This window comes from Phlebotomus argentipes, unplaced genomic scaffold, assembly GCF_947086385.1.
Source record: "Phlebotomus argentipes unplaced genomic scaffold, Phlebotomus argentipes genome assembly scaffold_18, whole genome shotgun sequence".
Lineage (NCBI taxonomy): Eukaryota > Metazoa > Arthropoda > Insecta > Diptera > Psychodidae > Phlebotomus > Phlebotomus argentipes.
The window spans coordinates 12,070,143-12,096,169 of record NW_026776177.1 but is presented as its reverse complement, the minus strand read 5'-3'; the positions used below and the strand labels follow the sequence as shown (position 1 = coordinate 12,096,169).

At 39.3% G+C, this 26,027-nt stretch overlaps 2 protein-coding genes across 4 annotated transcripts; one reads left to right on the top strand and one right to left on the bottom strand.

Moving 5' to 3' along the window:
• Positions 1–74: 74 nt before the first annotated feature.
• Positions 75–25,702, bottom strand: LOC132259335 (solute carrier organic anion transporter family member 74D). Of its 3 annotated transcripts, none has more exons than XM_059756914.1 (9): positions 25,009–25,702; positions 5,306–5,619; positions 4,905–5,251; positions 4,664–4,838; positions 4,363–4,602; positions 3,896–4,213; positions 2,159–3,028; positions 1,921–2,097; positions 75–1,711 (listed from the first exon to the last, which is right to left on the bottom strand). In XM_059756914.1, the coding sequence occupies exons 2-9, from the start codon at positions 5,574–5,576 to the stop codon at positions 1,572–1,574; spliced, it is 2,538 nt and encodes an 845-aa protein (XP_059612897.1). In that variant the 5' UTR covers positions 5,577–5,619; positions 25,009–25,702; the 3' UTR covers positions 75–1,571. The 3 variants fall into 3 exon arrangements, with proteins under 3 accessions (XP_059612897.1, XP_059612896.1, XP_059612898.1); XM_059756913.1 differs by lacking the exon at positions 25,009–25,702 and adding an exon at positions 12,892–13,848; XM_059756915.1 differs by lacking the exon at positions 25,009–25,702 and adding an exon at positions 7,394–7,680.
• LOC132259175 (glutamate receptor 2) lies at positions 14,447–19,732 on the top strand. The gene is made up of 4 exons (XM_059756726.1): positions 14,447–14,588; positions 16,962–17,662; positions 17,727–19,154; positions 19,262–19,732. The coding sequence occupies exons 1-4, from the start codon at positions 14,447–14,449 to the stop codon at positions 19,670–19,672; spliced, it is 2,682 nt and encodes an 893-aa protein (XP_059612709.1). The 3' UTR covers positions 19,673–19,732.
• Positions 25,703–26,027: the final 325 nt, after the last annotated feature.

Here is a 26,027-nt window from a genome sequence, read left to right as displayed (position 1 = left end):
TATATATAAAGAAACTTTGCTTTTTATTTTCATCATTTCTCATCATTCACATAGATTGTTCACATCTTTTCTTAAAATTTCTTTTAATAGCAATAAAAAACAAAGAAAATATTCTTTTTTTTCTTTTTCGGTCCTGTTATAAAAAATATAAATATTGTAGGTATATTTTTTCTCTGATTTTTTGTGATATTTCTCTTGTCAAGGGCGATAAAATCTAAAACATAACATTAGTTTGTATTTTATAAAATATCTAAAGACAAAAAAACCACTGAGGTATAAAAATCATTTCAAAATATTTTGCGAGGAAAAATATTGAGAAATGCAGTAATAATAAAAAAAAATCAAATAAAGAAAATATTATTTTATATAATTCCTTTTACTGGCATTTTATAGAATTATATACTCTGCGATAATATAACATTAGATTTATAATTTCTTCCTTCTGCAAAAGAGTTTTGGGCAGTTTTTTGTAACCTGATTGAATTGTTTCTATATAGAGGACAATTTTTATGGAATTCCTACAATTAATAGTGAAGGAAAAAAATTGAGTCGTCACATTTTTTTCTCTATAATATGCATATAAAAAGTTATACATTTATACTAAAAATGTAAGCATATACGTATATTTTTTTCTATAAATTCACTTATATAAAATATTGACTAAACAACTAAAATGATCACTAGCTGAATTCATGATCTCATATTTTGCAACAAACTTCTTGTTCTCCTGTGTGTTTAAACAAAAAGAAATACTCAATACTATGGCACAGTATTTATCCTTTTCCGTGTTTTTTATTTACTTGAAATATTGAAAAAAAAAATGCAGTGCGCGTGAACGTTGTGATTTAACCCAGGATTAACAGTGTGTTTTAGTTAATTCTCTCATGTATAGGAATCAATATACATAATTACACATTGCCCTTTGTGATGAGAAACTCATAAAAAGTAGTTGGATACATTGAGACTAGCACAAAGAATATAAAATAGGTAGTAAAATATAAAAATTGCCGATACGAAAGATTCTTCAATTATTGGGAAATATGGGGATCATAAGGAAAATTATCTAAAATATTTTGATTTATAGAAAAGAAATTAACTGAGATTTTTCATTTGCTCACACATTTTGTATATAAAAATTACAAATGTAAAATTATTATTAATATTAATAACACAATGTTTCTCTTTCTCATCTAGAAAATAGTGTATAATATACTATATAAGACATACAAAATAAGCAAGAGAAATATATCTAGCGATGAAGTCTCTACAAAGAATTCATAGCTATTTAGTCTATCGTTACTTTTAAAACCGATTATAGTAAAATCCAATTATTCATTTTCTTACATCTCGAGAAATTATATATCTGCATCTCGTCTCAATTTTCTTTTTTTCAAATTTTATTAGGACTTCTAGAGTAAATCTTAGTTAACAAAACTTTAAAGACCATCGGTAATTCGATGCTTTTCCTACACAATCATCCACATTTCGTAATTCGAAAATGGATAGGTAATATGTACAATTATTATTAGTATAGCTATATCTCAATAAAAATTTCTAACATTAATAACTTATTAAACACGTGATTCAGGCACTGTTGATTTCTCTTGGTCAGTCTCTGAGTTAGACCCAGGGTCGATATCAATTCGATGTGCTTTCTTCCACACGACCAGGTCCATGAGGAAGGCGAGGGCCATTATTCCCGCTGTGGCTCCTGTTTGGATTCAATGGTAGAATATTTAAATTCACTTAGCACTTAGGCAAGGCGCTCTAAGCCCTAATCATCTAATGTAGATCAGTTCAATTTTAGAATCTGTATTGCATTAGATATTTATGGAAACAGCGAAACATTTCAATATTTAGATGCCTCGGAATTTCAATTTGTTTCTTTTATGTGAGCAGAGCTTCTGTAGCTCAACTTACCAAGGAAGAGATGTCGGAAGGTTGTAATGTTGTAGAGTGAACAAGCTCCTGGTTTTCCGCAAACTGTCTCCCACACTAGACACGCCGAATCCACAACGGCTCCGTAAATTATCGGACAGGGCACATTCCCGAACAGGCCTATAGCAAACTGAATGATTCCCATTGCCATGGCTTTGTCTGTAAACGAAAAGACAGATTGGGTTATCGTGTTTGGCGTCCGGAAAGTATGTCTAGGTACCTTTAGGATCTGTACATCGCATGATGAGCAGCATGCTGCCCACCTCGGATGTGCTGTGCATGAAGACGAAGAAGGAGAAAAGGGAGATGAAGAGCCAGAAGTTCTTGCAATTGCCATCACAATAGCCGCTGACAGCGTCTGGATGATATGGGCTGTCCAGATTGGGTGGAATGCACTGACATCCGGTGAATGTCATCTGTCCGTTCTTTGTGATACTGGCGTTGCAGCCGGCGTGACAGGAGGAGAAGTAAGTGAGTCCATCAGAACCGCAAATGGGTGAAAAACGATCCATGTCACATTGGCACGTGAGATTGCACGGAGGCTCGAATTTGGGCAATGGCGCCCGATTGTCTGGCCGGAAGCCAACAAGATCGTCCATGGGACAGCCGACGAACATGAGGATTGCCATGCCACAGGCGTAAACCATTGCTGTGAAGGCAATCCATGCGGCCACAGATCGTGCTGTGGGACTGAACTTCAGGATCACCACGCCACTAATGACAATACCCACGCCCATCACGAGGATGCCACCCACACCAGAGATCAGATTGGCATCGTGCGCCGTGAGTCGGAACTGAGATTCCATGTACTTGGGCAGGAAGGTGTAAAGACCGGCCACGGGGAGGAGATGGAGCACAGACGAAGCTGTCCGGAACATGAGGATGTCATTGCGGAGTTGTCGCTTGATCGTCTTGGGGAAGTCTTTGAGCTGGGGCGTCTTGTACTCCTCCTCTTGCTTCTCCATCTTCTTCTGCGCCTCAATGGCTCGCATCTTCTCAGGCGGCGGTATCCGGTTGCCTCGCAGGTGCTTCGGGAAGGAGAACATCGCCAGCGACGTGAGAGCCATGAGGGAAGATACCAGCACGAGACCTGTATTGGAGGAGATCGTAAAAGGTCATAAGAATGCTTGCGACACATTTAATTAAATTCCACTGTGAGTTAACATGTAAAAATGCATGTTATGCGCAAGTTCACCATTTTCAGGTGGTAATTTCAATTGATTCTCTGCACCTCATTGTCTCACTTGCTTAATTTCTCATCTTTTTCTCGCAAAATGATTGTTGTTTACATGGAAAATTAAATTCAGCACCTCTGCCATATAAAATTTTGGACAACTTGAGGCAATTTTTCGATGAAATGTTGAACAAAGACTAAAAGATATGCAGATGGAGAACGAAATTTCTTTTGTCTTCTTTTGGGAAATGTCAAGAAGAAATGTTTTATGCAATGGTGAGTTCAGTTCATGCTCAAAAATGGGAATCAATGGCAAGAGGCTGGACAATGTGGGATGCTTCGTGAGAAAATGCTCTCAGAGAGCCAATGGAAGTTTACACTTTTTCCTGACAATGGTCTCATACAAAGTGATGCGTTGACTTCGCATATTAATTTACCATCGAAAGAGGCGCGCGATTAAAGCCATAAGTAAGACAAAAAAAGGGAAGACGCGGAGTGAGGCAACGAAAAATCAACGCCCTGTTATTAAGATGTTCTCGATCGAAGGGAGAGAAACAATCGTTTAAATAACATATACATTTATGGAGAGCATCCGATCCGCGGTTGCATATGTATGTTGAATGGGTGGAAAAAAGAGAGAATTAAAATCAGTGTGTGAGGTCTGGGCTGCCAAGTAAAATGGCCCATTAAAATATATTCCCTCATTGTGTGTAATTTCATGTGATTAACCATCCCACTTTTGGGAGTACAATTTCGCCGTGTACACATTGTCCAAGTACTCACCCAACCACCAAGCGCCCACCCATTTGGGATCGGCGGGCCCGATGCCCGGGTCCACGGATATGTTCACGTACACGCGCGTGCAGAAGGAGCCCAAGATGAAGCCTGCAGCGGGTCCGAGGATTCGAACGCCGATCGTGATCGCAATGTAGATTGGAGACTCTCGACTCGCCACGTTGTCGTCGATGTACGGGATGCCCAGCGTCGACACAGCCGTTTGACCCACTCCGACACCCAAGAGACTCACGAAGAAGATCACCAGTACAACTGTTGTGAGCTGGGAGTGATTCTCTTGCTCAACTAGTATTTCACTTTGACAATCTGCAAGAAGAATTAATGTTAAGGCTTTATAAAAATATAAAAAATGCTTTAAAATCGTCCTTTGTGGTTTGTCTCCAGAGATTGCGTATCGGAAATACTCAGGCAGCAAAGTCAATCCAAGTGTTAATCGAAAGGTTGTGCTTGCTTACCTCCTTCGGAGCCGAGGGTGCTGTTGTTGTCAGAGATGAGACAGAGATTGAGATTTGACTCGGAGAGAAGGACACTCGTGGGAGAGTTTGTGACTAGTGACACGCCTTGGGAGGCGCTGTCGAACGTCTTGGAATTCCCGCCGATGCCATTGAAGACGTTGCTGGCGTGCAGAAGTTGGTCGCCATAGATAAAGTGCGGCAGTGTGCAGCCAAAGGAGGCGATTGCAAACAGCACCATGCCTGAAACACGGAGCAATGTGTGAGGAAAGTAGAAGGAAAGTGGGAAAATCGATTGACATACCACAGGCGATCCATCTGGGTCGATGTCCTCGGCCGGCGTAGTAGGTGAGGAAGAGGGCGGTGCTGATTTGACCCACTTCCGTGGCGCTCATCAGCATGCCCGTCGTCTTGGATTTGATCTGGAACAGCTTCTCGATTGTCGTTATCACACTCACGAAGTATGTGTAGTACATTCCCTGTTGAGGATTGAATTATGAATGAGTTTTCGGGGTGGGTGAAATGTGAATGACCGAAAGGTTTACCTGCAAAATCCATGCCAGCAAGAACACAACCATGAAGACGTGTGTTGTGGCGAAACTGCGCGCCCACTTGGGCTTGCAGGAGCCAATGCCACAACTCGTCTCGTCCTCAGGGAACGGCCGTCGTCCTGTTAGTGGATCTGCCTCGGCAGGCATCTTGTCCGCGTGTCCATTCTTGGGGTGTGTGAACCCTGTCTTGCCGTTGACCAGCAGTGAACTGTTGTTGTTACCTTGGCCACTGTGCTTCCCATTAGACTGCTCCTCGCTCTGCGGTAACTCGCGCCAACCACCATTTCGGGTGTCTCTGTTCGGCAAAGGTTGGTGACTGTTGGCTGCGAGATGTGATGGACCTAGACGAGATCCTAGTTAGCCTGAGATTGCGTTAAGATCCGATTTCACCTTACCTTTTGACCAATCATTGTTGTTGGCCAGTCGCTCGTCAGTGGGTAACAATGGACTCCACGTGTGACACCCATTCACGTTCTTTGTGATGCCATTTCGACCATTCTTCAAGGGTGACGTGTTCGGTGATGCTGCCACATCTCCTTTGAACTTGCTCGTTGAATTGGCAATGTCGTCTTCGGACTGTGGGAGTGGTTGCCAACCACGTCCAGCAGACATCACGTCTATTGTTGGCACTCTCGTCTCTGAGCGAATATCGTCCTCAGGGCTCATTCCTTACGCAGGGAAAGTATCACGACTAAAAGATCACGAAAGTCTGCAATGGAGGAAAAGAATTCCCTCAATTTGGCAACATTGTCTTAGGAATTTCACCTCTCAAAAATCAACACTATTTTATGTATTCCACTCGAGACCTCATCGCAACTTATTGCTAGGCACAAATCGTTGCATAGCTGAGGCACACTCTAGAATTTGTTATATTGTTATCAGAGGAATTCCTATACAAAAGCTGCATTGATAACATTTTAAAGTACGGCCAGCGTGTCAATTGCATAACTCATGTGCGGATGGCCAGGAAAAGTGCGCACACACGTCGCAGTGATGGATTGTCTATTTTGCGAGCAGAATAGGAAAAAATAAAAAATTCAATATAGGAATTTTTATTCAGAAATTAGAGACACGTCGCTTCTTCTCTCGTTCAATACATAACGTTGTAACTGTGGTGCGATAATAAATCCGCTAATCAAAGACGACGTCGTTGGTGCTAATTTCAATGACTAACAAAATTGCTAACCAGTGCGTATTAGTTGTCATTTACTGTGTCACAGACCTCTTCTCACCATGGCGAAAAACGGGAAAAAGGCCCGTGAAATATTTGCAGACACAAAAAACTGCGGTCCTATATTTGCCCTTCATTGTCCACACTTTCTTAAAGTATTCTCTAGACAGCGGCTAATAAACGAATTCCACGAATTCACACAACAATAGATAATAAATTGCAGTGACTTGAGCAATTAATTTGATCTTGAGACGGTAAAGTCACTTTTCTGATTCGCCTATTTGACCGATGATGAGTGAAATTACGCGAACGCTGAGAATTGCCGGTCGCGTGCAGTCTGGCGCGATGATCAATGAGTTAAAGACAAGTTTCCTTCTCTTCAGCACGATGTTATACATAAGTAACATACATATATAGACCTTATTCCAACTGCCTCTCAATCAGAGAGAGAGAAAAGCCTTAGAAATGGTGTTCTATCGCCCCTTTTTGCATTCCGCGCTGAGAAAATCGATCCAGACTGTGTAATTACAATATATGTGTGCATGGAAAGCGAATCCATAGGCGAATGTGTCTAATTCTCCAGCAATCTTGCTCCTTGCGATCTTCATGGGATGAGAGGCAAAAAAGTGTATTGTAAGTCTCGTCGTTTGTCAACAAAGTGGCTAGACACTGTTTGACACCATCTGGAGATTCTGCAAAAATAACACTTCACTTGACCTTCGCCTTGAGGAATTGTTGTATAAATGTGTGCCTCAAAAATAGCACTCGTCTTGTGATTATTTTTTACGATGATGATGTACTGACGAGGGGGTGATTATTTTCACATCGCTTTTGCTGTTACACTAAGCAAGGCGCGCACCTACACTGACGATGTGATAAATTACTGCCTTCTTACAGTGCTATTACACGGACAAGATTCTCTGTGCCGACTAATTGGCTACTTCTTGCCCGATTTATAAAATTTGCACAGTTCCGAAAAGTGATTTCGCTGCCACAGAAGATATGAATATTTATATAATTGCACAACTTGTTTCTACAAATCATGACACCAACTCGGATTGATCATTCTCATTCGTATGTTTTCATTTTCCAGGAATACTGGAGAGTCAAAGGCAGACTAAACTCACTTTAATGAGCAAATAATAAAAGTATACTCATTAAACGAGTGTTCTATTAACGAATTCAGATCGCTTCCTTTGGATCTTAATTTAGAAAATTTCTATAAATGTCAGGTTTATCTTCATCATCATCATCATTCAAATTGTGCACCTTATTACTAAAAATCCCCACAATTATTGCTAAGTTTGCTTACTTTTGCATTGGACGAAGAGTAGGATTTTGGTGTATTTGAAATTTATGTATTCAACACTGCATGTGTGTCTTGTCTTTGGGTGTTGAATGGAAAAAGCTCAATTAAATGGACAATTTCTATGCAAACAATTCTCATAATGCGAGAGTGTTGATGAAAATGTGGGACATTGACTCTGGAATTTCCCAGAAGTGAGCCTCTTCTCTTGACTCATATATTATATGCCATTCACTTCCCTTGAACGCCACCAATCATTTCTGTATTTTCGTGCAGAGTTAACCTCCTCAACCACGGCTTTTTTCTCCAACTTCATCTTTCCTCAAATCGTCTCGTGTTGAATTTGAGAAGGTGTAAATAAACAACAATTTTCGTCTCTTGCGATCATTAACCCTCTTGGCCAAAATGCTATGGCTTTTCGCTCGGGCATTCTTTCCACAAAGAGACGCTGGGGGACTTTCTTATCCAAATAATAATGACTCCATGCGATGTGTAAGTTTTTCTCCATCACGGGGAGACACTTATTCATGTTTTTCATTCGTATTTGGCGCGCAAGAGTGAAGCCAAAAGAGCGCAAAAAATTCATTTGTTATATTTTGGCACCTCAATACACGCCATAATCGTATGCGGCATAAATGAAACGATACGCTTCTTGTAACTTTAGCTCCCGCAGGATAAAATTCAAGATCATGAATCATTTTTCAATTTAATTATTTCACTCATTCCCGCAACACTCTCTCGGAATTTCTTTTCTGTCTCTTCGCTTGTGAATAAATTGACGGAATTTTGATAAGTCATTAGAATTTTGATGTGTTTATATGCGAAAACAGCATTGCTTTAGTGTCATTGGATTAGCTACACACTCATTAATTAATCATAATCGAACATTGTGTATATTTTTCTGTCTTCACCACACTTTTTGTGAACCTTTGCTGTTGAGTTGAAGGGCGGTGAAAGACATGTGCAATTGTAGCGCTGGAAATGCAGTGTGTAATTAATAAAATATTGCATTAATCGCACAATTGTAATTGCCTTTTATCGCGCCTTGATCAATTTGGCAAATTTTTTTCTTCACCTCATTCGCACATTGCGAAATGGCCAAAGAGACGCAGTCGCGATCTCTCCACGAATCGCCAGAAAAGAATTAACTAATAGTATATAAAATGCCTGACCGTTTTTCTCTCTCTCGTGCTTTTTTTTGAAGAATGTAAAGGACAGAAATATGGTCAGAGTGGGAATGGAAAAAAGGAAATTCACAGTATAAATGAATTCTTTGTCATTCAGCACGCGATTTCTCTCTTTTTCTGTCTTTCGCATTTTAAATCACAAACTACGATTTTTCAGCTTGCACAAAAACATATTTCGTGAGTTATTATGGCGTAATAATTTTTGCTATGTGCAGAATATGTATTTTATATGTACATAAATGACCATAAGTGAGTATGTGAAAATACTATTGATTTTGCTTACAATTCAGTACTAATTTGCACACTTTTGCTATTGAAAATTAAGCTTTAGGCTACTTTGTTGGGCGAGGCTTTCGAATGGGCGGAGTTTATGTTGTTTAAATCCTGTCGGAGTCATTAACATATCATAAAACCGTGCGTAATTCATCATCAGAATGTTTAGTGCTTGATTGGTTATTCTTTTCAACTCACTTCCAAAGTACTGCGCATTAAATTAGCTTTTTAAGTTTGAATAACTTTCTAGTTAAATATTTATATTAAAAAATATACTAAAACTTAGAGCCTGGAGGAGCACAGTTCCTCTTTGCCCTCCTTTGGCAACTTTTACTACTCTTCGCACTACATAAAAAAGAGTCTCCTGCTGCTCATTGAGCTCATTGTCTGATTTTGCGGCGATGCATAAAAAGCCCTCAGAATCTGTGTTATTTAGAGATGAATGACAACAAAGAGACTGAAAGTGTTTTCGCCGGGAATTTTTTCCTACTTGCACAGGCGTTGTTGTCAAACTGTGTTCATGTTGAGAGAGATTTGAGACTTCCACGATACCACAGAATGATTCGGCGACATTGTCATTAGGGTAGGTCGCAAAATTAGAACTATACACACATTTGTATTTGCAGAAAATTCACTCTATGGCGCACACGCGTTTTTTCCTGTTCTCCTCATGCGACTATAAATTGCGTTACTGCGAAATAATTTCGCTCACCGATGTTTGTTTCATGTCGCTGGCGACAATTAGAGTGGAGGAGGCCCAGAAAAGACATAAAAACCACTACAGAAACAATCTTGAAGCTGATAGCGAGGAATTTTGCGTGTTGTATTTGACCCTGAATTTTTCTTATCAGCGTCGCGAGTTTATTTCTCTTTCTTGCACTTTTACACTTCTTTTACACGGTATAAGTGCTCTTATTTTTGTTTTTCTCCACTACATTCGTCTGTGTTGGTTTGCCTTAATGGAAGGTACGAAGACAGGCCCAGAATTTGAGCTTTGGCCAAAGTGACGGTTGGTTCTTTTTTTTTTGAAAAAAAAAAAAAAACAGAACTAGCGTGCAAAACAGATAACTTAATCTAGAGTTCTTCCATGCAAATATTGACTTTTGAGAAATATGTTAGCCAAACAAGGCAGAGATGAGAGTATAATTTTATCACCGTCAGACACATTTAAAGTATAATAAAAATAAAATGAAAAAAATCCTTGACTGCAGTGAAACACACAATTTTCACTGCTTCTTCCACACCAACTTTATCTCGCTGTTTTCCCAGACTTTTTTCAGCTCGCCGCCACACGCGCAATACATCGTCATATGCAAAGTTTCGTCTTATCGTCTAGCAATTTCTACTTGCTCCTTCGCTTATCTAATCTCTTGGCCAGTGTGTGCAAAGAAGAGGCCGAAATTGTATGTGGAACATCTTGTGCAATGAGACGGGAAAAACATATGCACATCAGAGATGAAATTGTACTGGAATTGCGGTTCGATTAAGTGCCTTTTTACTTCTCTTTCATCGCTCCACATACAATTTCTTTCGTGTCTCTGGACATGTATGTATATAGAGTGTATGTACTCGTATTTTTGATTTCATTGAGAATCTAATTGCAAGAGGCTCTCGCACACTAATGCCCCAGCAAAAGGCATGAGACCGTGCCGTGGAATTGCGAATATAATTTTCCATGAGACTTGATATTGAAATCGAAAGCGCGCGTTACATTTTACGCCATAATTCCACATCTCACGTCTGCGATTACAATCTCTTTGCTCTTGTCCAGTCTCCGAATGTGGAAATTGTGCAGAGGGAAGAATATCGTGATGCATATGCATACGCTGAGATAGAAAATCAATGGGTTATTTTAACCATATTGCTGCTATATTGGAGCTGAATGATGATGCAGTAATTGGGAATAATTGTCGCTATATAATTGCATATGATGCCTGATCGAAGGTATCTTGATAACACGTCTGCTTCATCACCTATCATTACGTCTAAAATTCGGCAATACTCTGTGGTAATCAAAAACTCCCTAATCCCAATAAAACTCCATCCAGACTTATACAATGTTTTCTTAAGCGAATTTCTATTGGCGCCCACTTGCTAAAATTTTATTTTCAGCACAAAATCTGCACAGAAATACAATTTAAAGATGAGCAAATTTCATCATGAGTTAATCTCTACTATAGTGACTTTAAAGTTTAAAAAGCGAGAGATGGAAATTTCTTTCCATACCACCAAGTGTGCGAATGCTCAAATAAATGAGAAACTATTTCGCCAGCATTAATGGGAATTTTGTGCAAAAACCTCGCCCACATTCGTATTTTTTGGGATTTGGTCACAAAATGAAGATTTTGAGAGAATTGACCAACAAGTAGTGGCTAGGAAATCGACTGTTCTCTCCTCGAACTTCTTGCTCGTCGAAATGCCTTCGACTTCAGGTTTGTTTTCATAGAATCACGAATACTTATACAATTTTTATTGGGCAGTGAGAGAGAAATAGAAACGTGTGTGATGTTATTTATTTCAAAATAGTCAGAGGGGATAATTAGCCTAGAACAAAATTTCTTTTACATGTGGTAAAATTTTGGCTAAATTTTAAAGTATAGAAAATTGACAGACACATGTTTTCGATCGTGGTTTCGACCCTGAAAATATGTATTTAACTTGTTTCTGTTATTTGCCGAAAGTCATTTACGACACAAAATAACGATAGCCCACACTCCCCTATACTAAAAAAATGGTGAATAAAATATGTTCAGAAGAAGAGAGATTTGCTTGCATCAAGAAATAGATATCTTCCAAAATAAAACTTGTCTATTTCTCTCCTAAACATACAAACTCATGCTACCTTTCAATTATACTCCTAGTTTTTGTCTACTATGTATTTTTATGAACCTTGTCCAGCTTTTTTTTCTATGTACACAACTCAGCATAAAGTGTGTGTTTGGTAATTTTTCATAAGTGATGAAAAAATTACAGTGATATGAGTGAAATCTCGAGCTATAAAATACTACGATTTGCCTATTAAAGTGTGAAAGAACTTTTGGTCATGGACAATTTCGGAATTATGATGAATCAGAGTAGTATTCTGAGCATTTCACAATACTTGTGGTAGACAGAATGTTCTAAATCAGTATTATTTGCATCAAAATTTATCTTATCTCTAATGCACATTGGCCCTAAGTCAACATCACATTTTCCATTGACAGCTCATCCAATAAATGTGTGAATCCGGAGTCGACTGTGTGTCTGGCGTGGAGGAAAACTTATTGAAAACAACAATTTGGGGAACAAAGGAAGGCACCTTTTAAACTAAGATGAGGCACAAAATGGTAAGTGAATTTGAGGTCAACTTTCAGTTTTATTTCATCTCTTTCCTTTTCGCTGAAAATCACACTCTGCGAAAGTGAAGATTATGAAGTTGGAAAGAAGCCTTCCTCGCACGGTTTTTTGTGTGAATGTCTTTGCCTAAGAGACAAATTGAACGAAGCTTAAACTCGCGGGCAATTAAACGCCCTCATGAATGGCATTTTTGTAAATTTCGAGTGGGCTTCTTTGCCGCTGTTCTTTTCCATGGGGCCTGCACACACTTTTCACTGGGCCACAAGAGAGATGGCGACTATTATTATGTGGTGTAACTTGATGTGGTGTACAATGTGAAGCATCTCCGCACACAATTTATTTATTTAACTTTGAGCGCGAGGGGATAAAGTGCACTTCCAGTGGGAAGAGAGGGTGGACATGCAGAGCAAACAAACAGTCGCGCTTGTGCGATAGTTACAGTGTAAGTGGAATATTACAATGTATATTAAATCCACTGTTTTGTTTGTATAATATTCCTATCTCTCACGAATATTTCACTTTTGAAACTAAATTTAGAACACGCAACTTGTGTGCTCCACTTTTTTCTGTGACTGTATGACTCCAAGAAAATGCTGCAAAATCTATTTTCAATATGGACGATATTTCTGTACTGCTCAAGCATATGAACTTATCTAGCATGTTTCGGTTTTTTTGATAAATATTTCTCTATCATACCAAGTTTCATACCTTGTAACAGTCAAGTAGTCCTAAAATTGAGAGCGGGAAATTGGCCTCATGCACTTCTCTCTGGTATTGTCTTCATCAAGCACAGCTCAGATCGATATAGTTGTGTTATTTTCATTAACTGCTTGAGTGCATGACATAATTACACCACTAAATTATATTGTTTCACGTTATAGTACGCGGGTCTGTGTTAGAAGAATCACTTTTACTTTTGATTTTCTTGTTTGTGGCCTCATACAGCACACCACACACTTGACTCTTTTCCCTTCTCTCGCGGCGCACCAGTGGAGAAGAAGAAGAAGAAATGTGTATTACAATTGAATAACTCACAACACTCCACTTATATATATTTCCAACTCTGGCTTGATCTCTGGGGTCTTATTGCGAGGAGGAGAAAAAAGCATATACAGGCTGATGTACACAAGTCTCTCTCTCTCTCTCCCTCTCTCTATGTTAACCTGTCGGATTTTGGGCGATTGAATGGATATAAGATTATTTCACGATCTTGTGAGAATTCTTGCTTCCTCGATTTTGTCATAAAAACACAAATGCACATTTGGTGTGGCGCAAATCTTGGTGTGCACACTTTCTCCGATGAGTCCTTGCAACTAACTTATCTTCTTTCCCTCCAACAAGAGATCCCGCAGTTTAATGGTCAAGTGTGTTGCTCACTTTGCGTGTTACTTGTGCGACACTCTCTCAATGACTGACAACGATGACATCGGGAGAAACGCACAAGAGCATCGCTCAAACACCGAAAAAATAACGAGTGTGTATGGCAATCAAATAGCACAGACATCACAAAAATTTATATACATTGCGCGCTATATATATATGGGTTTTATATGTACAAAATGAGGAATTTTTTCTCTCTCTCCCAAATGGACACACACTGTGTGGTATTTTTGTGGCTATATGAGTGTGGCGAGTTGTAAGAAAAAGGGGGGAAATTCCATCTTATCGCCACAGAAGTTAAATAAAGACTGCTGTTCGGAGCCACTCGGAGTTTGCGCAGCCCGCCAAGTCGGTGTGCTATACCAATATGACGAAAAATGAGACAAAATAGAGGAATTAATATGTACATGCGAGCTACTATATACAATCCGCGCAGTGTACAGCCAATGCGAGAGAGGGAGAGAGAGAGAAGACCAAACTGCGGCCAAATACAAATAATACACAACACAAATGCACAGTGTGTGTTTCACGGTGTTTGCGTGACTTTTTTTCACGTTGCGCGCCCGCCATCAGGGAGATGATACGTGATAAAAGACGAAGAGAAAGAAGTAACAGAGAAGTTACCAGTGTTTTCAAAACTATACACACACCACACAGAAACGAGCCAAAGTAGAGTGAGAAAGGTGTATCAGAGTGAGAAAGATAGTGGTAAACTTTCATTGAATGGATGCACGATGTACATATGTAGGTAAAAGCTCACTCTCGCTTGGTGAATCGATATACACCACTTCCGCCGAATAACTTTTTCGAACGGGAGAGTGAGAGTGGATGCAACTTTCATTTTCACTCTCCACTGTCACTTTTCATCTCTATTTATACTGAGATGGTGAACGTTGTATGTGAAAGAGAGAAAAAGTTCAGCCATGAAAAGCTTCACGCAGTGCTGCACAAGAGTGTGCCTCTTGAGAATTATGATCATCATCTGAATCTGAATCTGGATGGTGTTTTTGGTGTTGTGTTGTCAGGTGAGAGGTGTTTTTGGGACGCACACTCTCTCATTTTCTCAGCTTGAGGATTTGTAGCTCTCTCTGTCTCTGTGTTCACTCTCTTTTCACGAGATATCCCGAAATGAACCATCATACAACTCTCAGAGAGAAGGAAACCGAGCGCAGAGGGTTTATCAATGTAGAATACAGAGTTTGTGTTCGAAATCTCGACGTTCCACCCACTCAGAAGCCCCGCCTTTTTCTCTTTCCAATATTTTTTGTTTCAATATGATTTAGTTCAGATTCAGTATGTGATTGTAATGTAACATTGAGGCAATAGAACGAAAATTGTGCGATTCAAAGTTTTCTCTATGAAATGAACAAATAGATTTGCGGATTTAATATATTAATATTGTGGTACATATATCAGACCTAGTTAGTCAATTTCTGCGTTGACTGCAAAAGCTCAGTCAGCCATTATAAGGCAAACAGAGCGAATTCTTATCAATATCCTGCCTTATTCTGAATATCACAAAACAATAGAGATAGGGATTCATTGAGAATGAAAAGCACTTCCATAGAGAAAGTACAACAAAAAGTATAGACATAGGAATAAAACTCCAACAAGCTAATCTCAATTCGCATTTACAGAGCTCTTGAGGCAATATTTGCTGTGCGATGAAAATGTGTGACGCTAGAAATTGATAACCTCATTGTCCACAGTCAAAGTGATAAAGGAATTATAAAATAGTTTGGCCTCATTTCGATGCAATAACTTTATGGGCATTTATGGTGTATTGTGTGCGGAGAGAAAAAAGCTCCGTAGAGAAGGAAGTGTCTTTTATTTTCCTCAGTGACTTGCGTACTTGAGAAGATCTCGGTCAAATCTCGAAATACGGGTGAAAGTGAAACATCAGTACCTACATATACATGGCACGGCGAAATGAATGGGCGAACAAGTCCCATGCTATGCCATACAATTGAGCGCCCCCTCCAGCTTGAGACCGGATTTCATGTGGTACGATCCATGCACGAGTAACTTCTAGGCCCAATTTCACTCTCTTGATTCCTTCCATTCAAAAAATCACACTACAGACTAATCTGCCATTTCTTTTTGATGTAAGATTTGATGTCTTCTCGAAGGTATATGAATTGAAAATCAATTGGGCAGACATATGCGAATTTGCAATTGAGAGCTTATGAATGTTGCAAGAAGAGTTTGTAAAAGCAAATTTCGTCCATGGGGACAAATAAAAGACATTATACACAGTCCACAAATTAATGGAATTTTTATTCCACGTCTGAACTCCACAGTAAAACGTGATTAGAGGTGGTTTGGGGGAAATCAGAGACGGCGAAAAAGCAATAAATCTGAATAGGTAAGCAGAGTAGAGGTGATCTTTGCTGGTCACACAAAAAAGACACAGGGAGGGAGCAAAGAGTGGAGCTGACAATCTGGTAGGCAAATCAGATAGATTTCTTGGTGAGGAAAAAGCCAAAAAGCCAGGAGATCTTTATTCAATTGCCAAGCAATCCATTATGGATACAATATTTTATTTTATAAATGGAAATTAATTCAAAAGCTTTAAATTCGTATCAGAGTGACACAGTGATAAATATTTTAATCACTTCGTGAACGCGCTTTAGCCTATTGTCAGAATATATTGCTTAATCTGTCTTGCCTACCTCGAGAACAGTTGATAAGGTTGTTCCTTTGAGATGTATTCACAGCTCTTGTGTGTATTGCAAACCCTTTATCGGCATGGCCTTAAAAGCATGGTGGATCATTGCTATGTCATGTTTTCTCCCACATTTACTTAAAGAAAATCTTTATTCCTTCAGAGCATATCTTGAAGAATGTGAAAAGCCATATAAATAAGTTACAACTCTAGTAAATTCTTTCTCTCCGGATGGAATAAGTGTGCTTACACATAAGAAAATTTTATTATGACACTATTAAATAATCCACATTAATGATAGTGCGATGAGAATCTTTCAGTGTCTCGCATAAAACAACATGTAATCTTCCTTTTCGTCTCTTAGAGCGCTTCCGTGACAAAGAGTGCTTCAATTAAGAAGCATGTCTCTCATATCATTACACTCAAAGTGCATTATAAAATATTCAGTCACTAGATATTTACCCTGGTTATGAAAATCGAATATAATCGCTGTCTGTGATTTTCCTTTAACTCTGCATGCAAACTTTATCCTCGTGTAAGTTCAGTTCTTACGACAGTTTATCACAAGCCATCGCTTGAGAAGTTGAGTGAAAATGATTGTTCTTAGAGCGTTATTAACAGTTTTGTTGTGTGGTCAAATTTTGGCCCAAATTCCACTTTCCTTCGGTAAGAATGATGTTGACTGATGATGACTTTCAATAGCTACACAGCATTTGTGTGCATGCATTTCTAGTTATTATACACGAAGAGCAGCAAAAACATATTCCAGCAACTTTGAGCAAAATCTTCAAAGACATCGAAACTCAATATCAAAATGAAATTACCATCAGTGATCGCTATATTGCTTTCAACTACAACACCGACGAATTTCAACAGCAACTTTGCTCTGTGGCTTCAGATGGAGTTTCGATGATCTTGAACTTGCTTTGGGGGAAATTTGATGAGATACCAAAATTCATAAAGCCACAAGGTGTTCCATACATCGAGGCCGACATCTCAATTTATCCCTTCTTCCGCATTGTCGAGGAGTATTTGAAGAAACAATTTGCCACTGATTGTGTTCTCATTGTGACATCGGAAGAGGAAGTTGAACAAATGCTTTTCGGCCTTATTGGCTCTTCTAGACTTCGAATGATAGTGTTGAATAGTGATGGTGGAAATTCACTGGAAAAATTACAAAAATTGCGACCAAATCCTTCTTACTATGCAGTGATAGCGACAACGGAGAAGATGAACGACATACTGAAAGTGACTCAGAACCTTAAATTAGTAGCAAAACCGAATAAATGGAATCTAGTATTTCGAGACTCACAACAGAATTCATTTAAACACCAAGAAGCTTTTAAAGATTCACCACAATTGGTTGTTGATAAGAGTTTCTGCTGTTTACTTCTGAAGCAACCAAGATCATGTTCTTGTCCTGCAGATTTTGATGTAAGAGTTCAAGTATTCTAATTTATATGACATTGCGTTTCATAGAGAATTGTTTTCTTTACAGCATGTGCAGTATTTTTTAAAAGAAATCTTGGAAATCACTGTGACTCTGTTGAAAAATGACCAAAATCTTCCAAAATTGCTTACATGTTCTGACTTGACTACAACTACAGATGACAATTACGTATCCTCATCTCTTCATGATCAGCTTTCTGCAGCCACCGAAGCAAATCCAATAATAAGAATTGTTCCGGGAAGTGATGAGATAAAGCTGAGGATAAATGCTACAATTCATGCCACGGAAACCCCGTATGTTGGAGATGAAATGGTGACTTTAGGCAAGTACATTGATGAGGAGATATCTAGTGTCAATGGATTATCTCTGGAAAGACCTACCAAACGCTTCTTGAGAATCGGGATCACTGAAGCCTTGCCATGGACTTTCAAATTAGATGACAACTGGACCGGATACTGTGTGGATCTTATTGATTTCATAGCGGAGCGCATGAACTTTGACTATGAAATCGTGATTCCTGAGAAAGGTTCATTTGGAAAAAATCTGGGCAATGGAAAATGGGATGGACTTGTTGGTGATCTGGTGACTGGCGAAATAGACATTGCAGTGGCAGCGATGAAAATGACAGCAGAACGCGAAGAGGTGATTGACTTTGTTGCTCCGTACTTTGAGCAGACAGGAATTTCAATCGTGCTGAGAAAGCCAGTGCGTCAGACTTCGCTGTTCAAGTTCATGACGGTGTTACGGCTAGAAGTGTGGCTCAGTATCGTGGCTGCTCTTGTAGCTACGGCTGTTCTGATTTGGTTCCTGGACAAGTATTCTCCGTACAGTGCGAGGAACAACAAGCCTGCATATCCGTATCCTTGTCGGGACTTCACGCTCAAAGAGAGCTTCTGGTTCGCGTTGACTTCATTCACACCTCAAGGAGGCGGTGAAGCTCCAAAAGCCTTATCTGGAAGAACTCTAGTGGCTGCTTATTGGCTCTTTGTCGTTCTTATGCTTGCCACATTCACAGCAAATCTCGCGGCTTTTCTAACAGTTGAGCGCATGCAGACTCCTGTTCAATCTCTAGAGCAGCTCGCCAGGCAGAGTCGCATCAATTACACAGTAGTCCAAGGATCAGACACTCACAGCTACTTTATCAACATGAAGTTCGCCGAGGACACACTGTACAGAGTGTGGAAGGAGATCACACTGAACAGTACTAGTGACCAGAGTCAGTATCGCGTGTGGGACTATCCAATCAAGGAACAGTATGGCAACATTCTCCTGGCCATCAATTCCACAGGACCGGTTGTGGATGCCAAAGAAGGTTTTCGCGAGGTGAATGAACACATCAATGCAGACTTTGCCTTTATACACGACTCGGCTGAAATCAAGTACGAGATCACTAGAAGCTGCAATCTCACGGAAGTTGGTGAGGAGTTTGGCAAGCAACCATATTCGATTGCTGTTCAGCAAGGAAGCAACCTACAAGTAACAAATCTATGTTTTTTTTCTTTTTCTTTTTCCGCGATCAAACTCTCATGCTCAAAAATCTGGTAGCTAACTGAATAAGTGAATATTTTTCAATATTCTTTCAGGATGAACTCAGTAAGACTCTTCTCGAGCTACAGAAAGATCGCGTTTTTGAGAATCTGAAGGCAAAGTACTGGAACAGTTCAGCGAAGGGTCAGTGTTCGGATGATGATGAGAACGAGGGTATTTCTTTGGAGAGTTTGGGAGGAGTCTTCATAGCTACTCTCGTGGGCCTGGCAATAGCTCTTATCACACTTGCTGGAGAGGTTTTCTACTATAAACGGAAGAAACGAGCTGCGGTGCTTCAAGTGCAACCCTTTGGAACGCCCAAAAAAGAGGGGGAATTGAAGAAGAAACTGCAAAGCTACACAATTGGGGAGACTTTCGTGCCGACGAAAGACAAGAATAAGTCGGTGTCCTACATTTCTGTGTACCCTAGAAAGTCTATTCATGATTATGGGGAGTATATTGAGTAGAATTGCTCTTAACACATTTCATTTCAGAGCCTGTAGCACTTGTAGCAATGATTGAAATTGTAGTTGAATTGATGTTGCAAATACATGAAATTTATGCCTGTGTCAATTCCAATGAGCGATGTCAATATTATTCAGCATTTCCATTTCGCCTTAAATATTTTGACTTCCTCGACGAGCCAGCAGAGAAGTCGAATCGACCTTAATTTCGCAATAAGTCTTTATATTTAGTCTGAGGCATGGATTCAGAAATTCATCTTGTGCCAAATAAATAAATTCTCATGGAGTGGGAAATAAATTGAATGCAGAACATTCTTTATTTCTCTCATCGCCAGCAGAAAAATGCTCATTTGGACATCGCCGAGTGCCGGTTTGAGGCGCCGAATATTGCCTCACGTTCGACTCTCTGGGAATATTCATTCAATATTCCATGAGCAATCGATTTGAAATGCGTGAAGAGCGAACTGTGGAGTGTTCTTGGCATAGCAATCAGGTGCAATTGTGTGGAGAAATCGATATAGAGTTGTACTGCGATGCTTCCACATGACTTTTTCGGGGTGAAGATGTTTACACAGTGGTTATCATCCCATCAGAATGATTCACAAATCCAAGTCGCAACAATGATGATATTAAGTCTTGTTTACTTTCCCGTCTCTGGGCCACCGAAGCTCACTTGCTGGCAAGAATGTTGTTCCGCCAAAAGGCACTTCGCCACAATCACGAGTACTCTGTATACAATCTTCTCATTATCAGGCCCACTTTTCTGGCAGTGGCACAACGGAGTTGTAGGTATCCGGCGTGCCCCAAACAAGCCATCGCGATAGTGGGTGGGTGAGGACGAGAGTCGCTCTCATGGAAGTGGGAACTGAGAAAAAATATTAGTGGCTAAATAAATACAAGGAGGCGTCAAACGTATTTCTCCGAAACATTTCGATGGTGTGCTTGCGAGTACGTTTTGTGTCTCAACAGTGCTTTTTATTTTCTTTTTCCTATTTGAACTGTGTGTGGTGAGCAATTTCAGAAATAGCGCAAAGGTTATTGTCCCAAAAGACGTGAAGGCAAAGAGAGGAGAAACACATTAACAAGTCGCACACAATCAGACAAAATAGTTATCATCGAATTAAACTTGCTCATCTTGTTGTCTGATTCAATGCAATTCTCCGCGACATCAATCAAATATCACTGCAATTTGCACTCGAACTTGCAATTGAAGAATTGCAGGAATTGCACATAATTTTCAAATGAATCCCAATTGGATTTCTCAGATATCATTCAATGTGGTAAACACGTGTCCAACAATGTTTTGTCACTTTTTTTCCGCCATGCAAATTAACACTGAATCAGCAGTAAAGAAACCTCTGTATGTTCTTAATTCGAAAATTGTTGGATAGGCCTTTCTGAGTGAATTTAAAGACAATAAAGTATAGATATTCTTGCGCCTGTGGACAGCAAAAACTCGTGCATCTGAACATGAGAGGAGCTCTTAATGAGCACTTGACACCAAAAGGAAGCAATTGATGCTACACCACATGGTTGAATTGTGATGGAATGACGATGGGGCAAATGAAAATGATGGGTTTGGAGGGAAAACTGATGTAAATTCGACAATTGGGTCAATAAACATGCGGGCAACAATCAATAGCGTCACAAACTTTTTCTGCATTTCAATTTTCAAATTTGAGCCACACACCAATTGCCCTAAATTACTGCCATATCGCAATGATGGTGGCACTTGACGTGATCAAAGGATAATATATGTTGTGTAAAAGCTCAATGTTGTGAAGTGCATGCATTTAATTTCTCATCTCGCTGGCCACCTTGACCGTATCGAAGACGTCTAATTGAAAATTCACTGCTAAGGCACATGATCAAGATTCATACTATAACTGGAGAATTGTGTGAAGAACGAAATAATCTCAATTTTCATGGAAAAGTGCGCTTATACGAATCTATGCAATATTTCATAACCTTATTAGAATGTAAAAACAGCGCATTGATTTTTAAATACACAGTTTGAACAACGAAAATAAGCCAGCATAGATTGTTCTCAAAATAATTCGAAAATATCTGCCAATAAATGTGAAAACTCCTTTTTGTGGAACAGCGCTTTTATACATTGTATAGGGATGTACAAATATAGATAGTAATTGGCCATATTTTTCCACTTACAACTGTTTATGAATGATATCAATCTAGATTTTTTGTCACTCAATTGCAGAGGACCTATTCTAGTTTTCATTAGAGGCAATTTCTTCATCAATTGCGCCTCCTCATGTCAGGCAAAGTGTGTTTCATACGTATGCAAATGCATATATTGCATGATCTGTCTGGGCTATCAATTGATTGTCCTTCGCATGAGTTGAGCTGAATTGGGCAAAATAGTTTGAGGTCGCGTTGTGTGTGCGTGTGCATAAAATGCAAAAGAGTTGAGAAAAGAGTGTTGGAAAAAAAGACAAAACGATTGCGCGAATGTATTTCTCCTCTTGTTGAAATCAACATTGACGGACAAATACTGTTGTGGCTCTCCTATTGCTCCTCCTCTGTATATATATCGTGATTTTATGAACTATACACATGTGCTTCTGCCTTCGAATGACGACAGTTCAATGCACCGATTGCGTAATGAGCACACACCGATCTAAACTATTTGTAGTCACTTATAAATACTCACAGGGCCGGCGGAGCTTTTAGGGCGATTCCCACGAAAATGCTGGCGAAAGAAGTGGCTTGAAGTTGCTCGCCTAGAGTGGTTCTGTGATCTTTTTTGTCAATCAATAATTAAAACATAAAAAGAGCCATCTATTCATTGTATCACTCCATTTCGCCATGCAATAAGTTCAATCAAGAATCAATTTATCAAGATTGCTCCAATCATACTAGAAAGATCAGCGAAATAATCGTAAAATTAGAAACAATTGAGACATTACGACTGTTTTTCTTTGCCATCTGTTTTTATGTGTATTTGATATTTAGGTAAAAGTGCTAAGTTAATTTTCCTTCGTTCCAGTATTCTTGAAAAGCCGAAAAGTCTCCTGAGTGAGTGAATGCTCTACTTATTCTATGACACAAAGACCTTGGTGCATGAGTGGAATATGAAAAAGTCACGCTTGTTTTCAATTAGTCGTTGGCATTTTTCTGCCAATATGTTGAAGATTGTGTGCAGGAGTGAGAAATGTGATCGTCCATCTCACTTGTTTTTCCTATGACAATGTAAACGCCGTTCAATGATCTCACTTGCGCTGCGACGAGATGCATTTTCACTTTTTTGTTCCAGCTCCATCATCGATGATGACAATGATCGACCTCGAGACCCACGAACGCTCAATTGCGATCACGTTGCAATTGCTTGTAAAATGGCCAAGAAGTGCTTAGTGTAACATTTTCGAATGACAAAATCATGTGGGAATTGAACAATCCCAATTAATTTATCCGCTAAGAATGGGCCAGAATTGTTGAAAGATCTAGAAAAGATATCTAAACCACTTAGAAGAGCATTTGACTGTGTGTATATTTGGTCAATGGACGGGTGTTGAGGTGAGAGGAGATCACAAACACACAAAATTTTGGACACAGTATCATTGAATTAACCTTGTGAATGCCAAGGACACCTTCTACACTGTTGAACAATCACTGTCTCTGTCGCTCGTAAGAAACTTCTTCGTAGCATTGAGGAAATGCGAAGCTGAGTTTCTCAAACTGTGCCCCAAGGGGTTAATCATCTTTCGAAGTGTGTCTCATCTTCCCTGCCTAAGCTTCCTTCTAACCAATACGATCTTGCAAATACAGAGCGAGATTTGTGAATGGAGACTTGAAAAAGAGACGCAAAAGGCGATTTCGCGCAGAAATTTCAGAATCACTGCTGTATGCAAAAGAGTATTGATGGTTGTGTGTTTCCTTGAACTTGATAGCGAGCTCGATTAATAAAAAAGCACACAAAAAAGAGAATCAATGTAGAAAGGCGCGCAAAAAGTCGAAACTTTGTTCCATCGTGGCCGAAAAACATCTAATCAAATACAAGAATATGTATATCCTCTATATAACAGTCGGCACACACAATGTTAATATATCGTGAGAACGAAGGAAAAGAATTATAGAGACGCGCGCGATGTTAGAAAACTTAAGAGCCAACTAATATTTAGCGATTTGGACGAGAGGAGGGAAAAATTGTAACAAGAGTCAATTGCAAATTGTTACCCATTTGCGGCTTTGGGGACACAAAAAGAAAACCTTGCCCATATAAGCTATGAAATTAGATCATGCGAGATTCAACGAGCAATTTTGCACTTTAGTACATTTGATTGGAATCTTCCGCCAGTCTTGTTCATTCACGCAAATTCAGCCTATCTTCCCACTTCTTCGTGAACACAAATCCATGGCACAAACTTTAGGAAAGTGTGCCAATTTTGACATCTTTCTCTTTTTTTTCGCAAATTTACTCTGCTGTGCTCGCGACTTCCATCCACAGACTCGCCAGAGAGAATTTACAGAGGAAAAAAAAGGTGAAAAGAAGTATCCAAATTACACCGAGGGGTCAATATCGCAACTTTGATGTATGCAAAGTGAAATTTATGTGACAATGTGATGATAAACCCCTCGGGAAATGCAAATAAAATAAATCATCTGCAAAATACCACACAAAATGCTGTGTGAGTGTGGAGAAAAAAATTGCGAATAAAAATTGGTTATTGTCTGATTTGGTTGGTTTTCCCTGAGACGCGGCTTTCACTTTCGAAATTCTCTCTCACACATCGTATTTCTGTATAGGTTCTCAGGAAGGAGAAATGTGTACAATTTCTTTTCGATTTACTTTTAAGGTTTCGCATTTTCTTCCCCCTTTCAATGTGCTAAAATTAATTTTTTTTCCCATTTCGATTGGGATTCCCTCAAATTGCGCTTTATTGTGTGTGAATTCGAAACATGGGCGTAGAAAGTGTGGGGCAGAAAGGGGCACGCCTCCTAGGTGAAAAATGTTATTGTTATATTTGTATTTTCTATTCCTTTTTTAAGGTCACACTTGGTATTAAAACTTATTAGAAAAGCACTCGTTATCGTGTAATAGTGAACTTTCGGTGTTGCATTTTCTAGTCTGTCAGTTGTTCTGCCTACGCCCATGATTGGATTGATATTTCTTGTCATTCATCTCGCGCTATCACTGGAGAACTTCTGAGAAACAACATTTTCGGAATATTCTCTAATGATATGTTGAAATGAGGCATTATTTATGAACTGAGAGGGTTTGTCTCAGTATTGATTTTCGCCATTTATGTGGGTGACACACTTTCGTAGTGCTTTTACTTTCTGGCGTGTTTTTAGGTTATTCATTATTTACTACAATTTACCTGATGCTATTTGTCTGGGTTCTCCTTATTCGGTGCTCATGTAGGGCTTTCGCTTGACAGTGCGAAGGAGGTGTAAAGTACAGAGAAGAATAGTGGTGAGTGTGAGCAGCACAAAGTAGACCTCCTTATCGAGTGTCCTAATTTTATTGATAATCTCCACAAATGTCTGTGATTGCACTGAACCACTGCAACAGTCACCCATATCTCGTCTCAATACGATAACTCTCGTGGCAGTTTTATTCCTTTCGCTCAATGTCGATGAAAATCACAATATTATGTATGCTGAAAAAGCTACAGCAGCACGAATAAAAGTGAATCGAATGGGATAACACACATTTTTATTAGAGTGAAAGTTCTTTCTTAATTTATTCACAAGAGTCTCTTTCTCATCTCCACTTGGTGAGATGTTTAGTGTGAATGTGTGCTTGCCCAGTGACGCCACTGAGAGTTGGCAGAATATGTGTGTAAATGATGTACAATCTGTAAGGTTGTGGCGGAGAGATGCGACAGATGCACATTCAAAGAAAATGACAGTGAACCGTCGCGGACGGAACTTTGTATTCACTTTCAGTAGTCATTAGCGATGAAAAGTCACCACGTGTTCACTTTTATACGTTCGCTGATGGTGATTATTTACTCTTTTATGTGGAATTTTTCCATCACAATTCGCCTAGGCGACGTGAGGCGTATAACCTTAGCCAGGAAAACTATGACGACATTCATTTTGACGTCTCGAAAAGTCTCCAGCTCGTTGAAATGCCCCCAAAAAGCTCTCTCGTGAAAGCACAAGAGCAAGCAGGAATTCCACTAGCAAGAGAAGATTTTTTTTTAAACGTAATGTCTTTATTTGGATTTTGCTATTCATTGCTTTTTGCTATTTATATCTACAAATTTTGCCAACAATTCCAATTGATTTGTGGAGGAAAACCATTGACTAACAAACTCCCCGCTAAAGAGCAAAATGATTTACTACTCCATTTACTCACTTGGCGGAGCGCTTTTCTAGCCAAGCTTCCCAA

Excerpts from the sequence above, each read along its gene's own strand:
- LOC132259335 (XM_059756914.1), bottom strand. The coding sequence starts at position 5,576 with ATGAGCCCTGAGGACGATATTCGCTCAGAGACGAGAGTGCCAACAATA. Across the intron at positions 4,603-4,663 it reads ACCCAGATGGATCGCCTGTG|GCATGGTGCTGTTTGCAATC; the intron begins GTATGTCAATCG and ends TCCGTGTTTCAG. Across the intron at positions 2,098-2,158 it reads GCGATGTACAGATCCTAAAG|ACAAAGCCATGGCAATGGGA; the intron begins GTACCTAGACAT and ends TTTCGTTTACAG.
- LOC132259175 (XM_059756726.1), top strand. The coding sequence starts at position 14,447 with ATGGTGAACGTTGTATGTGAAAGAGAGAAAAAGTTCAGCCATGAAAAG. Across the intron at positions 14,589-16,961 it reads TTTTGGTGTTGTGTTGTCAG|TTATTATACACGAAGAGCAG; the intron begins GTGAGAGGTGTT and ends ATGCATTTCTAG. Across the intron at positions 19,155-19,261 it reads AGCAAGGAAGCAACCTACAA|GATGAACTCAGTAAGACTCT; the intron begins GTAACAAATCTA and ends ATATTCTTTCAG.